Genomic DNA, 15,079 nt, shown 5'->3' with positions numbered 1-15,079 from the left:
GTCGAGTTCAATTTAAAGAGTGACCGTGCAAGAGTAGGCGCAAAAGCACTTGATTTTTCGTTTTTAGTATGACCAAAAATAATCTTAACCCACTAAAGCCCCCTTTAATAAAACAGAACAACTTGGGTTACACCTCGGAAAAATAATATAAATAATAATACAATTTCAACTTGTGGATCCATTTTATCGTTCATCTTAACTTAAAAAAAAAAAACCCGATATCCTTCACCTGAACTGAACTAACTTTAAACTGCGTCGAGTGTATGTTAATAACCACCGGTCACAATGGGTTAATGTACTGTCCACCATCGCTAATCACATTCATCTATTCTGATATTCCGTTGAATATTGCTGGCTAACTACAACCCTCAGCGATAGTAATATAATTTTATCCTATTTTCCCTGCAAAACTGGCTAGCTTCAACGACCCCTTCTTACTGGTTTGTCCAAGAAACAAGGTTAAAACATAAAAGGTCAAGAAAAATGTAATTTGGTTACATGTTATCTACATTCTAACTACATATCTGGTACATGTATGCAGTGTTGCCATTTTATCATATTTAAGGCTAGATCTAGCTTATTTGAAAACGGAAAAGCTTGAAAAATTATGAAAATTAAATCTAGCCTGTTTTAATTTCACTCTGTTTATGTTTGCCTTTTTATATCCTACATATATTTTTAGGCAAATCGAACAAAAAGTATATTGGTTGTACATATTTTAATGTATCATGGTATTTTAGAATTCATTTATGGTATATTTTCGTTGAAAAGTTTCGGTCACTACTACACAGAAACTTGGCGATCGTGTGAAATGTGTAATTGTGTAAAATTGAGGTGCAAGGATTTTATAAAGGAGCTTATTATCCAACTCAGAGAAAGGTAAGCTTCAATAGGATTTGATATTAAAAATAAATAATAATCTGCTGTTTAATTTCAGACTTCCAGATAATTTTGAGACATTGGAAAAACTGCAAGTTTTTGCAGCAGAAAATGTCCCGAACATAATAAAAATCCTAATGATCTCATTTCCATATTGGAACACTTCAACTATAGCAATATAGATGGAATTCTTGCCCAATATGGCAAAATTCACTTAGTCCCTTGGCAAAGTACAGATGACACTATAAAGCTTTGGTCAGAAGTACTGACCTATAAAGATGCTGGCAAAAACAAACCTCTTGAAGAAATCGCTTTATTTGTCATTTAAATTTAATACGTTCCAGCGATAAATATACCGATTCGAGTAATAGCGAGTTGGATAAAATTATAACACTATGTGTTTTTTTTTAATTTTTAGCCTATTTTTTGGCCTGTTTTTTAAAATTTTTAGCTTGTTTTAGCTTGTGTTTTTGTGAAATCTAGCTTTTTTGACGCTCAAAATCTGGCAGCACTGCACATACACACGCACACACACTCGAAACGCTCCCATGTTTTAATTTTCAATGTTATATAGAAATCCAATAAATGCAAGTATTTCGAATAGGCCAATCATGTATAGAATTGATTCATCAATCGTACAAAATTGAGTGGGCATGGCTAAATGTTCTATATAGCGAGTATTATTCGACGGAAGATCGAAAACAAGGAATATGTAAAATAGAACTTGAATTCGTCAGTATATTTATGGTATATTTCCAATTAAGCCGGTATATTTTGGTATATTTCTGAGGGTCCAACCAGAGTTGCCATTTTAGCCTAATTAAGGCTAGATCTAGCTTATTTGAAAACGGAAAAGCTTGAAAAATTATGAAAATGCTTATAGCCTTAAATCTAGCCTGTTTTAATTTCACTCTGTTTATGTTTGCCTTTTTATATCCTACATATATTTTTAGGCAAATCGAACAAAAAGTATATTTGTTGTACATATTTTGGTGTATCATGGTATTTTAGAATTCATTTATATTGTATATTTTCGTTGAACAGTTTCGGTCAAAGTTTGGTCAGAAGTACTGACTTTTAAAGATGCTGGCAAAAACAAACCTCTTGAAGAAATCGCTTTATTTGCCATAGAAATTTTAAGTCTAACGTGGTCAAATGTTGTTTTATGTGTGTATCTATGTGTTTTTTTTTATTTTTAGCCTATTTTTTGGCCTGTTTTTTACAGTTTTTAGCTTGTTTTAGCTTGTGTTTTTGTGAAATCTAGCTTATTTTGACGCTCTGGCAACACTGCATATATATGTACCTACGCACACACACGCACACAAGTACAGTCGCAAGGAAACGCCATACAAAAATTATCTTGAATAAAAAGCAGCGAAAGTAACTCAACCGATCTTTTCCAGTCCCTGTGGCGCACCAGTTCCAGCAGACTCTAGCAGTACCCACTCGATGTGGCAGCGACAGCAGCCGAACTGACGCGCATCGAACCTTAACATGATAAATCCAATTGCATCCGAGTCGGAGGCCATCAATTCGGCCACCTATGTCGACAACTACATTGATTCCGTGGAGAACCTGCCGGACGACGTGCAGCGGCAGCTCTCCCGCATCCGAGACATCGATGTCCAGTACCGAGGTGGGTTTTCGCGGCCTAAATCTTTCCCAAACTTAGCGTGAACTGATGTGATCTGTTGGCACCATTTGCAGGGCTGATTCGCGACGTGGACCACTACTATGACCTGTATCTGACGCTGCAAAACTCGACGGACACTGTCCGGCGGTCCCGCAGTATGAACCGCATGCACCAGTGCCTCATCCAGGCGCAGGAGCTGGGCGACGAAAAGATGCAGATTGTCGGCCACATGCAAGAGATTATCGATGGCAAGCTGCGGCAGCTAGACACGAACCAGCAGAACCTCGACCTGAAGGAGGAGCGCGACCGCTACGCGCTGCTGGACGACTGTCCGGCATCGAAGCTGCAGAGATTACAGAGCCCGATGCGGGACCAGGCGAACACGGTAGGCGGAGGTGGTGCCGGCAGCAGCAACAGCGGCGGTCTGAATGGCAACGGCCTGGGCGGAAGTGTCGGTGGATTTACAGTGAAGGATCAGTATGGCCTGCCCGTGTACGTCGGCGTCGTGGGGGTGACTAACCCGGGGGCCATCATTTCGGGCAATGGCGGCGGTGGCTCCACACCGAACTCAGAGCGCTCCAGCCATGTCAGCAACGGTGGTGGCTCCAATGGCAACCTGAGCGCCAGCGGCGGCGGTGATTTGCAGAGAGGGGGAAGCAAACGCTCGCGGCGCCGCAACGAGAGCTTGGTCAACGGCAGCTCCCTGGAGATGGGCGGCAACGAATCGAACTCGGCCAACGAGGCCGGTGGCAGTGGCAGCGGCAACGGGGAACGCAAAGGCTCCCTGGGCAGTGCTGGGGCCGGTCAGCGCAAGGGGAACCTGCAGGGAACTTCGGGTGGCAGCCTGGCCAGCGGATCCGGTGGCACGAGCAGCGGCGGGGCGGGAGGAGGAGCCGGTGGTGGTGGTGGTGGCGGAGGAGGAGGCGGCAATAATTCGGGCAAGAAGAAGAAACGCAAGGTACGCGGCGCGGGCGCTTCGAACACAACAGCAAATGCACGCGAGGAGACGCCGCCGCCGGAGACCATCGATCCGGATGAGCCGACCTACTGCGTCTGCAACCAGGTAAGTGGAGTGGAGTGGCACCCAAAGAGAGAGACAGCTAACGTTACACTGTTTTCATTGCAGATCTCTTTTGGCGAAATGATTCTGTGCGACAACGACCTGTGCCCCATCGAGTGGTTCCACTTCTCGTGCGTGTCCCTGGTGCTGAAGCCGAAGGGCAAGTGGTTCTGTCCGAACTGCCGTGGCGAGCGACCCAATGTGATGAAGCCGAAGGCCCAGTTCCTCAAGGAGCTCGAGCGGTACAACAAGGAGAAGGAGGAGAAGACCTAGGAATAGCAACCGCAAGAGCCCACTGTCCTGTGTTCAACACCAGGCGTGGGCAGTACAGCAGTACTTGGCGCTGCGCTCTGTATATTATTCGACCCTAAGATTTTACCATAATGTACATTTAGTGTTTTGAAAACCCTCCTCCCCGATCCCACTCGAGCCTAGGCTTGAGCCAGGTTTGAGTTCGTTGGCCTGGCCTTCACTCAGCTTTGTCGCACTCACACCACACCCAGAAAGCCATTCAGATCTGGCCCCTGTCTCTTTACGGGGCTAAAGTTCGTCTGTTTGATTAATCGTTTCTGTACAAATTGTAACTTTCTCTAAATATAAATACATATATATATTTAATGCGTACACACACTTAGAACTTACTTAATGGCTGATGCACCACCCACATGTCTCGATGCCATGCCCTGCCTTCGAGGATCGGATCCCACAACAAACACTACACTCAGTAGACGTATTATCTTTACGAATAATTGTTTTTAATGGTCAAAAAGCAGACTAAGGCATTCGATTCATACATTATAGATGTATAGTAGATGTGTATAAAGGCGTACAATGTATATATTTATAAAACTATTTGGTAGGCATCTCTGTGTGTAATGGAAATGAAATGTATTCTTATTACAAAACTGTCTCTGGACGGACTTTTGTTGCGTGTCAAGTCTAAGAATTCGAAAAGTTATTCGAGCCTCATCACGGCATCAGCAGCTCAATGTTTGGATTCTGGATTTGTAAGAAGATCTGGTACTGAGAGAAGACTACCAGCCAACAGTATATCTATCGAAGCAGAGAAAATTGGTTAAGATGGGGATGGGATATTCGTATATTTACTCACATTGTAGGCCATCCAAACGAAGTTGAGCAGAGCCGAAAAGGTTTGTTCCAGCTGTGGGAGAGAGCAATCATTAAATTGAGGATTCACTTTGCCTGCTTTTCCCACTTACATAGATGTAGTATCCACCGATGAGCCAAAGACTCCAGCAGAACTGGAAGAGAATGGCAAGGCCCACCAGACCCAGCCAGGGCAGGAGCCAGCCGCGAGTGCTGTAGAGAGGCATTAATGTAGTAAGATCTCCCATAGTTTATGACTCCAGCACTCACCTGATCTTAATGCCAAAGTACACCAGATAGGAGGCAGCAATGATCAGGAGAAAGTATATGATGAAGAAGCCGCCAGCTATGGGCATCGACGTCTTGATGTCCGTCTCGAATAGTGGTGAATAGAGCTGGGCCGACTCACCGCCCGCCAGCATATAGGCGATAATCGTGATCATCACCACCGACAAGGCGGCCGTGTACGCGGCCACAGCGTAGCTGCCCGTGCGGACATTGTCCGACCAGATGATGGGGGACCAGCAGGAGCTCAGCACAACCATGTTTCTACAATCACAGAATCACAAGAGTAATGATGGGTCAAAAGAGTGTCTGAAGCATGTTTGTTTAATTCGTTTGGGCCTGCGTGACGCGCTGCCACCAGGCAGCCAGCAGAAGCATCTTCCGTCAACGCCCATATATTTTGGTCAATGAAAACCAGCTCCAAGCTCCACCTATTCACCAGTTTTTCGTTGATCAGCCAATCTAGGGTAACGTTCGGCCAGTTGCACACACTTTCTAGGGCGGGGTCTGGGCGTAAGCGTACTTATTTTTTAAATAAAATTAACTTTAATTAAAACAACAACATTCGGTTCGGACCAGGGTGACCGTTTACGGTATTTTTGATATTTTTCGGGGTCCAAAATGAGCCGACGGTATATTTACGGTATATTTTGAAAATGAGGCGGTATGTTTCGGTATATTTCTGAGGGTCGGACGGTATATTTTATCGATAAATCCGAGGTCACACTGGCTCGGACAAAAAATTCAAAATAGCAGCAGAATGAACAGGCAGTTGGCGCGCGCGATCTTCATTTTGATTTTGCTTGTGGCCAAGTCGGAAGGTGTAATTGGTAACGTGAACGTGAACGTTCCGCGCGATACGTAAAAGTTGGCAGTAAATGTAACACCGTCAAGCGGGACTGACAGAAAATTTATAGATTGTGCGTGAGTGTGTGTGTGTGAAACCGTAATCCCAGGAGAGTCGTCACATCACATCGCAGCGCCCTTTGCCCTTGGCAGCCGCCTGACACAACTCATCTCTGGCCGTGGGCAAGGTCAGGCCCCAAATAGGAGTACAATTACGAAGTACGTAGATCTGTGCCGTGCCTCACTATTTATGATTATAACCCACTGCCGTGAAAGTTCTTCGAAATTATGTATAAATACATGAATATGAATGCAGGAATGTGAATACGAATGTGTAGACTCACGTTCCATTTATAACGAAGCGCAATCATTCCTCATACCATGTGTATGTATATGTTTGGGCCAATTTCTCGCTCGAGATGTGGGCTTAAAGTGCACCACCAAAAAAAAAACAGAAAAAGAAAAGGTTAATAATTCGTGCCAATAATATTGCTCTGGGGATCTCTTATGGGAGACGAAGAAGTGTGTTTCGAGTTCACTCTTTCGCGGATGGAGAGGGGGATGGGGAGTAGGACGGGGGGCATCGGCAGGAGGAGGGCTCAGACTGCGCGCCGACCCATATTCGTATTTCGATTTCATTTCATTTACAAAAATAAAAATAAAAACACGAAAAATCAGAAACAAGGCAGAAGGAAATAAAAAAAGGCAGCAGCACTCCGACAGCGCACTGCGCCGATACTTAAGTGCGGGCAAATAAGTAAAAGATATGCCATAAAAGACAGCATAAGTGTATTTTGAAGATACTTTTTTTTTTGTGTTGTGTTTTTGTTTGTGCCACTCTCCCACTCTTCCCTGTCTTTGCTGTCTCCTCTCTTCGCTGCGCCGATCTGCGTTTTGTGTTTTGTTATGCTCTTTCTGGAAGGTATTACGATTTTGACCAGCAGCAAAACTAAGGATATGTCATAAAAGTACATACATATATTACAGCTGTATAAAATTAGACTTTGCTACCTTATGGGAACACAATGCAGTGAGAGCGAGAGAGCTATATGCGTGAGCTTGGCTTTCAAGCAGAGCTGCGAGCAGCGCTGCGGCAGAGATTATTCTGCTGGCTGTCAGTGTGTGTTGGAAAACATAATTTTGTCACTAAAAGTGACGGCTACGAGCACTTATTTTACGGTTTGTCTCTCTTGCTGTTGAGAAAGGGTATCAAAAGCTTCCACCCACCAAAGCTCGTTTTCTCTGTGTTGGGTTTTATTGTTGGTGTTGACTGCCGCTGCTGTTGTTGCTGCCGTTGCCGCTGCTGCTGCTGCTGCTTTTTGGTCCGCTTCGATGTTAACTTGTTTAGTGTGGGCCGCAGTGGGAGCTCTCTTTTGGGGTTTTGTTTTGCTTGGCTTTAACTTTTATTATTATTATATTGTTATTGTTATTGCTGTCTGCTGCTGTACAACGGTAAAGGACACTCGGACTCGACGGCGTACTCATATGTAAATGCATTCTCCTCTCCCTTCGGACTGGCACTGGCACTGCCACTGCCACTCAATTGAATTGTGTGGAGATGTGCTGCCTGCCTGCCCCCTGCCCCCCCGCCCCATTCTCTGGGCAGCCAGCAGCTGCACCTTTATCGCTCACACTGGATCTGGGCGCTCCAGCGACAAACACGAGACGCGCGCCAGTCTTGGGGATATTTTTAACTCTTCATTCGCGCAGGCTTAATTCCTGTAGCAGCACAGAGGAGACTGCGCAGACTGCGGCTCCACTTAATGTCTACAAATAATCCAAATTGGGGCTTAGCCGCAGATACTCGAATGGAGTCGGGGGATGAGATACGGTGCTCCCGCTCCTGCTGACCATCTCCAGCACTTGTGCATTCGATCAGCGGTGCATTGAGGTGAGAGGAATTCTCCAGCAGACTCCTCCTAGGTCCCCATCCCACATGCCAAATGCCGCATGCCACATGTGGCTGGGGTGTCTCTGGTCTGCCAAAGTTCGACCAAACAACGGTGAATGGAGAGGCAGCCACGCAGATGCGTTGAAAAATTGGTTGCTTGCTTGCTTGGGAGGGAAGGGGGTGGGGTGGGGTGGGGACACTGAAGTCCAAGTCGAATCAAGTGCCATTTGCTCAGTGGGACAAGTTGTAGCCAAATAATGACTATATTAAATAACAGTTAGCGAACATTGCATTGCATTGGCCAAAGGCGTTGCATGGATATCTGCCTAAAGGCACAAGGCAGAAGAGGCAGAAGAGTCAGTGCCACCATCGAGGGGCAGAGTCCAGTGGAAGAGGCACAGCCAGAGCCAGAGCCAGAGCCAGAGCCTGGGTCCCATTTGAACGCTGTTGGAAATGGCAGTAATGTGACCATTTAAGACCTCTTTCTGATGTCTTATGGAGTGAAAACGTCCTGCTGTGTGAAAACAAATTATAGGCATGTAATGTTGCATGTTACGTCGCGGCGACTCTCTGCGACAGCGCTCTCGAGCATCAATGGGAGCGGCAGTGGGGCAAAGGTGGGGACCGGCAGGCGATGGCTGGGGGAGACTCTGAGGCTAAGCTGCCAGCCACACTCAAAAGTTGGCCCCGGTCCCGGTCTCAGACCCAGTCCCGGGCCCGTTCGTTGGATTTTGACTGGGACTCTAGCTGATGCTGGGACTGGGACTGGGACTGGGTCTGATGCAGGGGCTCCGTCTTGTCTTGGCTCTGGATGTGGTGTGTGTGTGTGTGTGCTGGCTGGTCTAATGCTCTCTAACTGCTTATCAGATTTGTGAGGATTGCGCAAAAAACGATTTCTGTTTGCCTCTTTTTTTTGTTTCCTTTTTTCCCCACTCGCGTCGTCGCTGTCCCAGAGTATACCCTTTGGCCGGGGTTGACAAGTGCCCGAATGATGGGGAGTACAAGGAGTGAATATTCAGAGCCCCAATAGATGCCCCGCTCTCCAAGATTGTGGCAAGAACACTGCCTTCCTTAAATTCTAGCGACTCTAGTATGCCCCAAAAGGGCACCAAGAATTCGTTGTGCAGCGCCTCTCCTACCGGCTAACCTTTTGCCTGTCTTTAGTAATATACTTATTTCTTGTTTTCTTTCTGTCCGTCCGTCCGTCTGTCCGTCTGTCTGTCTGCTTTGGATTTGGCAAACAACGAATGCGATTGGAGTCCGCTGTGGAGCCTCGTTTTAGGAGCCATGGATGCTGTTGTGGCCGTTGTGGTTGTTGTTTTTATATTGGCAAGACAGATTCAGATTGAGCTTAGACTCGAAAATAAAGTAATGAAAAGCTTAGCTTAGCTCAAATGGCAGACTGGCCGACTCCGACTCCGATTCCGATTCCGACTCCTGCCGCCCCACAGCCTCCATGTGGGTTTGTCACTCCGCCGCCTGAACTTTTATTGCCTGGCTGTGGCTGCGGCTGTGGCTGTGGCTGTGGCTGTGGGTCTCTGCCTCAAGAGTCTTGCCACTTCAGCGTACGTACTCGAGGTGAGAAAGTCGGAAACTGTCGCTGGGACAAGTGTGGTCTGATCTGTGGTCTGCAGACCCATGGCTGGCCATTACAGAGCCCCCCACCCCCTCCATACTCGTACGTACATATATAACGACATCGTCTCTGGCAAAAGACACGCCTTCAGTCGACTAAACTAACAGCTCCGATCGTTTCTTCTTCTCTCTTTGGCGATTCACATGTTACTGGTGGCTCTGGGAGTCCGAGTCCGAGATGGAGATGGAGACGCAGATGATGAATGCGGCAAGGCAATTTGAGTGATACTCACGACCTCGTCAGTAGTCGTCAGCTGCAGCCACGCCCACTACGCCCCAAAACGCTATCCATCTGCATCTTTGCATGCATTTAGCCCGAGCAGCAAATGAGCAGCAGCATTTTGGGGCGGCTCCAGCGAGAGTGGAGAGTGCAGAGTGCGGACTGTGGACTGCACAGGGAAACCGAAAACGGGAAAAAAATTAGGAAACCAACGATGATCGAACTTTGATGGGAACGGAGCTTACATAATTGAAATAAATCACAGCGAAATGAGAATAACTTTCATATCATATCATGTGGGATAATCGCAGGGCAGTGCATGGAAATGGAAATGGAAAAGGGGCCAAGGAAGTGTCCATATATGCCCTGAAACATATGCGATACATCACAATACTTCAAAGCGCCTAAATAGTATTTTTAAATAATTTTACGGACTACCCTTCGTGCTTTTATTATCGATCAAAGACGACCAGGAACGTTGTGAGGTGCGGCAAGGGCCGCGGCTCGTCGTGCTCGTCAATATGTGTGTTGCTATCCCGCTCTCCTCCACCAGAGGGCACACATTGCACGAGGAAGAGTGTGTGATTCAGCTATCCAGCTGATCCAGAAATTATATACTTTATGGGGTCCGAAACGCTTCCTCCTGGGTGATTCCCTCATGCGACAAACTGGATTTCTCTTGAATCTAAGAGGTTCCCCGCTTGATATTTCTCCGGAAATTCCCCTCTGATCTCCCAGCAAACACACAGATATCATCATCCCCGGTTTCGTCTGCGATTAGATAAAGAACCATTTAGCTGAAAGCATTTTCTTACGAAAGTTGTGGCCTGGCCCGATCCCCAATCTGCAATCTGAGGAATCTGCTGATTGTCGGAAATTTATCCCCGGAATCGATGTAACAATCAATGGACAGAGAAAGACTGTTGTTGCTGGCTCAACTTTGACTCTTGACGGGGTCGGGGTCGGGCCGGCACACGGCACTAAACTGCACTTTCATAACACAATTTATCGCTGTCTGGCGCTGATACAAGGCACCAGATACAAACTACAAAATGCGGCTCATAAAAACTTAAATCGAGTTAAGTTCCGCTTCATTGTTCATCGTTCGACCAGTCTGAAGAAAACCGAAGAAACCGAAGACCGAAAACCGAAAAACCCCAGAGATCCCCTGCTCTGGGGTTGAAAGAGAAACCAACAACAAGAGGCAAACAAATTTAATATGTACTAATTGAATGTTGTGCACTGCAGATCCCTCCACCCTCCACTCCATCCAATCCATCCACTCCTTCGTTCCCATTTGTATCTGCATCGCTTCTACATTGAGTCCCGCGGAGTTCGGGGCGGAGTTCAGCGAAGTGAACTGCGGGGTCAGATGTGCTGATGCTGATGTTGGTGCTTGGTGCTTGGTGCTTGGTGCTGGGGCTCGTGAAAGTAAGCTCTCGGCCCCATCGAAAATCAAAAGTGAAATGTCGATCTGTGCCCCGCACTGACTCACTGACATAATTCGAGCCGAGAGCTCCCTCCCGGTTCCCAGTATTCTCTGAATACTGAATCTGGAATTACGCCTCTCGAGACATCTACTCGTATCTCCCTCTCTATCTATCTATCTATTTATCTATCTATGGCACCCCGGCTTTGCCTCGAGGTGTTGGTTACCTTTCTGTGGTTTCCACAGGTGCCTCGCTTGAGGCCTGGCCAGCGCCACATGCCCCCAGACTCTCATTCTGAATTCTGAATCGAAGTGTCGGGTATCTCTAAGTGGTGCTCTGCTGCTCAAACCAACCTGAACTTGAACTGTGAGATACTATTTCAAGCTCAAGTTAGTTACAACAGTTTATAGTTTATAGTTGGATCCAACGCGAAAGAAAGAGGAGAGGGGACGGTACAGAGACCGAGGCCTTTCCTTAGCCCGGTAATCATTCGGTTTCGAACCCTCTTTTTAGATAGAATATCTATCTATCTGTCGTGGCTTTCTTTCACAGAAAACGGCACTTAAAATAGTCACAATACCCTCTTCAAGAGTATTGTAAATCTCTGATCTGTTGGCTTAATGGCATCGTTTGATTTTTGCTTTCTGTTTGGGCCACTCTTGATTTCAATTCAAGTCCAAGTTCAGGTGCCGCCCTTGGCTACAAATATGGCTGCAATGCCCTTTGGACGGTGCATGGATCTACTCCTAATCCCGTGTGCCCCTGCCCCGTGCCGCTGTCATGCAGGAGGTGTTGCTGATGTGCCGTTGAAACGCTGCGCAGATTAATCATAAATTCCATAACAAAGAAGTTCTGCATGGATCAATGAGGCAGCTTGCAGCACGGGGCATGGGGGCATGCGGCATGGGGCCTGTCACTTGTCAGTCAAAGTGGCACAACCAGAGGGCAGGCCAAAGCGAAATAGTTACAAAAAAAAGAAGGCGCGAGAGAACAAAAAATAGGTGTTACCACGGGCCAGCATGGGGCATGGGGCATGTGGCATGAGCCATGAGGCGCGTTGTCAGGCTTAATTGTTATTATTGTTCAGAGATGGGGCACTGCTGGGCGATGGGGCATGGATGTGGAAGTGGCGCAGAGGCTTCTGCAGCTGACAGAAAAATGTTCGCAACATGTCAAAACTTTTATGGTTTTTTAATGGTCGCCAGAGTATGAATTTAATTGAATTTCTGTTTGTGGCCCCACAAACTATTTATACTCAGAATCAAAGGGGATTAGGGGGCGGGGATTATGGTGTCCAGCTCCTCTTTTTGGAGGTCTCTTTGCCAAAAGCTTACAGCCTCAAATATTTTCCCTTATTTTTTTGGGGGGGGGAAAGCCTTCTTACATCTACTTTATCTCTCTTGGGTCTCTCTCTGATTGCTGACGTTTGTTTTGCGGCCAGAACTTTATCTGTCGGGGCGGGCTTATCTGAGCTGCGATGGTATTCCATGGGCAAACACTCGAAAAAAGATACAAACTTATCTGGAGGCTCTGGGAGTATGACAGTTATATGCTAAAGTCGGAAAGATTTGCCTCGAAGCAGCGACTGCCCCCCCGTCTCGTCCCGTGCCTGCCCGTCCCTGCGCCGACCTTGAGTCGCTTCTAATTACCAGATACAGATACAGATACAGATACAGATACAGATACAAATGCATCTGCTGTGCAACTCCAGCTGGACGATGATAACGAGAGAGGGAGAGAGTGAGGGCTTTGTTTAGACATTTCGATCTGGTTGTGTGTGGTATTTATAGATGCGTAGGATCTCTGTGTATCTGTGTATCTGCGGCACTGCATTCCTGAATGATTACCCAGCAAAAGATACCCACATTTGTGTCTCTCGACTAAAAAATGCTTTACACAAAATTCAATATGTACGTACACACGAGCCCACGGGACACATATAGAAGTACAGTCCGTTTCATGCCAAACGGAATGTTTGTGTTTCCTCGAGACATTTCGGGGCCCGCCTTATGCTCTCGTCGCGCACCGTCCAGTGCAATTGTTTCGCCACGAGCATATCTTTCACTCAAAATGTATCTTCGGCGTGAAGCAAAAGATATTTTTGGTATGCCTGCGGCATGATATTTTGGGGACAGATGCGTGGATGCGGCTCCTCCTGTTTTTCTCGAACGGATTTCATTCGATTTTGGGACTGTCGGGGGGGGGGCTCCATCGCGGCTTGTCGGTGGTTTTTGTTCGCTGGGAAAACGACCGGCGACAAGGCTTTTCGGAGACGTCTCGAAGCTGTGGTGCCTGCAACATGCTCTGCTGTTTGTTCAACATCAATTAAGCTTATAAGAAAGCAAACGCTGCAGACTCGGTGTTCAACGGACGAAAAAAACCACGTCTCAGCCTCAAAGAAAAAGTCTTCCTCGGAAACAAAGCCCCCCTCCCCCCCCGTCTTGTAACCGAAACCCGAAAGACAATGGGGTCTGCAGTGCAGTAAAAAAAGGAGAGAGAAACTAACTAAACTAAAACTAAACATATTTAATGACAGCCAACAGAGAGGAGGAGGGGGGATGGAGGAGGAGTGGGGTGGGCCTGTCATGGTCACGGCTCTGCAGCGCTAGAAATCCGCATGCGTAACACCCGGAGCGGGGGGGAGGGGAGGCCGTAAGGCGATCCAAGAGGATCCATGAAATCCTACCTCTCGCATTATTGCCGTAACGCACTGTACTCCCGAATGCCATGCGTCGCACGCCTCTAAAAATAGACAGGAGAGGCGTGGTTGTGCTTTTGCTTTTTGAGGCACTGAACTTTGCGGCGCGTACACTCGACCAAATCGGGACACGCACTCGAATCACCCAGAGATATGTCTCATACTATATATTGTAGATCCCACCGATGGTCAGGAGCATGCCGAAGCCGCCACTCCACGGATGCCTTCAATACGATACAATCGCCAGACCAATGAAGTACGAGAGTCTCCCAATGAAGGCCGGAAGCACGTGGAATAGGTGAAGGAGGCATGAACGTTATCATTAAGTAGAATGCCAAAGACTAGACAATACCTAGACGTAGACCCAGAAGCGGGTCTCGAGTTGGTGCTAGTCGAAGGCTCCATAGAACCGCTTTTTGGTCCCCTCCCTCTTGGTATTGTCTAGTCTTTGCTGATAAGCTGCATGTCTGCATGTCTCTTGCGCGTTCGTTGCATGCTTTTGGGCGAACTTTTCCTATACCCTGTACCCCGTACCTGAGAGTACTTTAGACCTCCTTTGCCTTCCTTTAGCATGAAACCCCTAAAAGTGCATGTCTTGTAGGGTATTATAGGCTTGCTTCCTTGATGTCTAGACTCCAGGCTCTTCTAACTCCTTCCCTTGCGTTTCCAGGGTCAAAAACAGAAACAGAGACCTCCGGACAGATCCCATTGCATCCCAAGAAGGTGATCCCGTGACAAGGCGACAACCAAGGAACAGTCGCCTCAACTACTGCTGCTGCATGCGGCACTCGAGTCGGACAGTCGACAGTGAAGTTATACATCTCGAAGGAGAAGCCACTGGTGAGACATACAGATACCAATTATAGACCCAGATGCACAGATTTAGCTTTTATCTAGTTCCAGCTGATCAACAGGTGTGCCATCCAGTGAAGCTCTCCAGCTCGCTGCCTGCCACGCCGCAGCTGGGACAGCGAGCAGTGCGCGGACGGGGCTACAAGAAGCTGTCATGGAATGAGGAGCTGCCCCGCCAACAGGGGACATCGACAATGATCACTCATGGCCAGGAGTCCAGGGCCAGGCCACAGCTCTCCTATAAGCACCTCAACAACAACAACAACAACAACGAGGAGGAGGAGGAGCAGTACGATCCCATAGCCAAGTATTTTGCCCAAACGTCGAACCAGCGGCAGCGGCAGCAACAGCTGCAAGAGCCAAAGCTGTTGCCGGCGAAAAGCTCACGGATTTTGTGCGAGAATTGCTGCGGAGAGAGGCATCAACAAGTTGGCAGCGCCACGGATCGCCTGCCGTTGCCGCTGCCTCTGCCACAGCCACAGCCTCAGGGGTTGCCGCTGGGAGACAGCGATTCAGTGTCCGATCTGTCGTCGTTCCGCTTTG

The 15,079-nt window shown here is 47.4% G+C and overlaps 2 protein-coding genes across 2 annotated transcripts; one reads left to right on the top strand and one right to left on the bottom strand.

Moving 5' to 3' along the window:
* Window positions 1–2,219: 2,219 nt before the first annotated feature.
* On the top strand, window positions 2,220–4,196 carry LOC6594534 (inhibitor of growth protein 2). Its single transcript, XM_002019390.2, has 3 exons — window positions 2,220–2,515; window positions 2,587–3,575; window positions 3,639–4,196. Exons 1-3 carry the CDS (start codon window positions 2,374–2,376, stop codon window positions 3,843–3,845), a joined length of 1,338 nt encoding a protein of 445 aa, XP_002019426.2. The 5' UTR covers window positions 2,220–2,373; the 3' UTR covers window positions 3,846–4,196.
* Window positions 4,197–4,270: 74 nt separating this feature from the next.
* LOC6594532 lies at window positions 4,271–5,516 on the bottom strand. Its single transcript, XM_002019388.2, has 5 exons — window positions 5,404–5,516; window positions 4,950–5,228; window positions 4,793–4,892; window positions 4,684–4,734; window positions 4,271–4,625 (listed from the first exon to the last, which is right to left on the bottom strand). The coding sequence occupies exons 2-5, from the start codon at window positions 5,222–5,224 to the stop codon at window positions 4,542–4,544; spliced, it is 510 nt and encodes a 169-aa protein (XP_002019424.1). The 5' UTR covers window positions 5,225–5,228; window positions 5,404–5,516; the 3' UTR covers window positions 4,271–4,541.
* Between the last annotated feature and the right edge of the window lie 9,563 nt (window positions 5,517–15,079).

The sequence above is a fragment of the Drosophila persimilis genome, unplaced genomic scaffold (assembly GCF_003286085.1).
Source record: "Drosophila persimilis strain 14011-0111.01,24,50 unplaced genomic scaffold, DperRS2 tig00000000-arrow-pilon, whole genome shotgun sequence".
Classification (NCBI taxonomy): Eukaryota; Metazoa; Arthropoda; class Insecta; order Diptera; family Drosophilidae; genus Drosophila; species Drosophila persimilis.
Note: the sequence above shows the minus strand (reverse complement) of the source record. Positions and strands in the feature narration are given on the sequence as shown.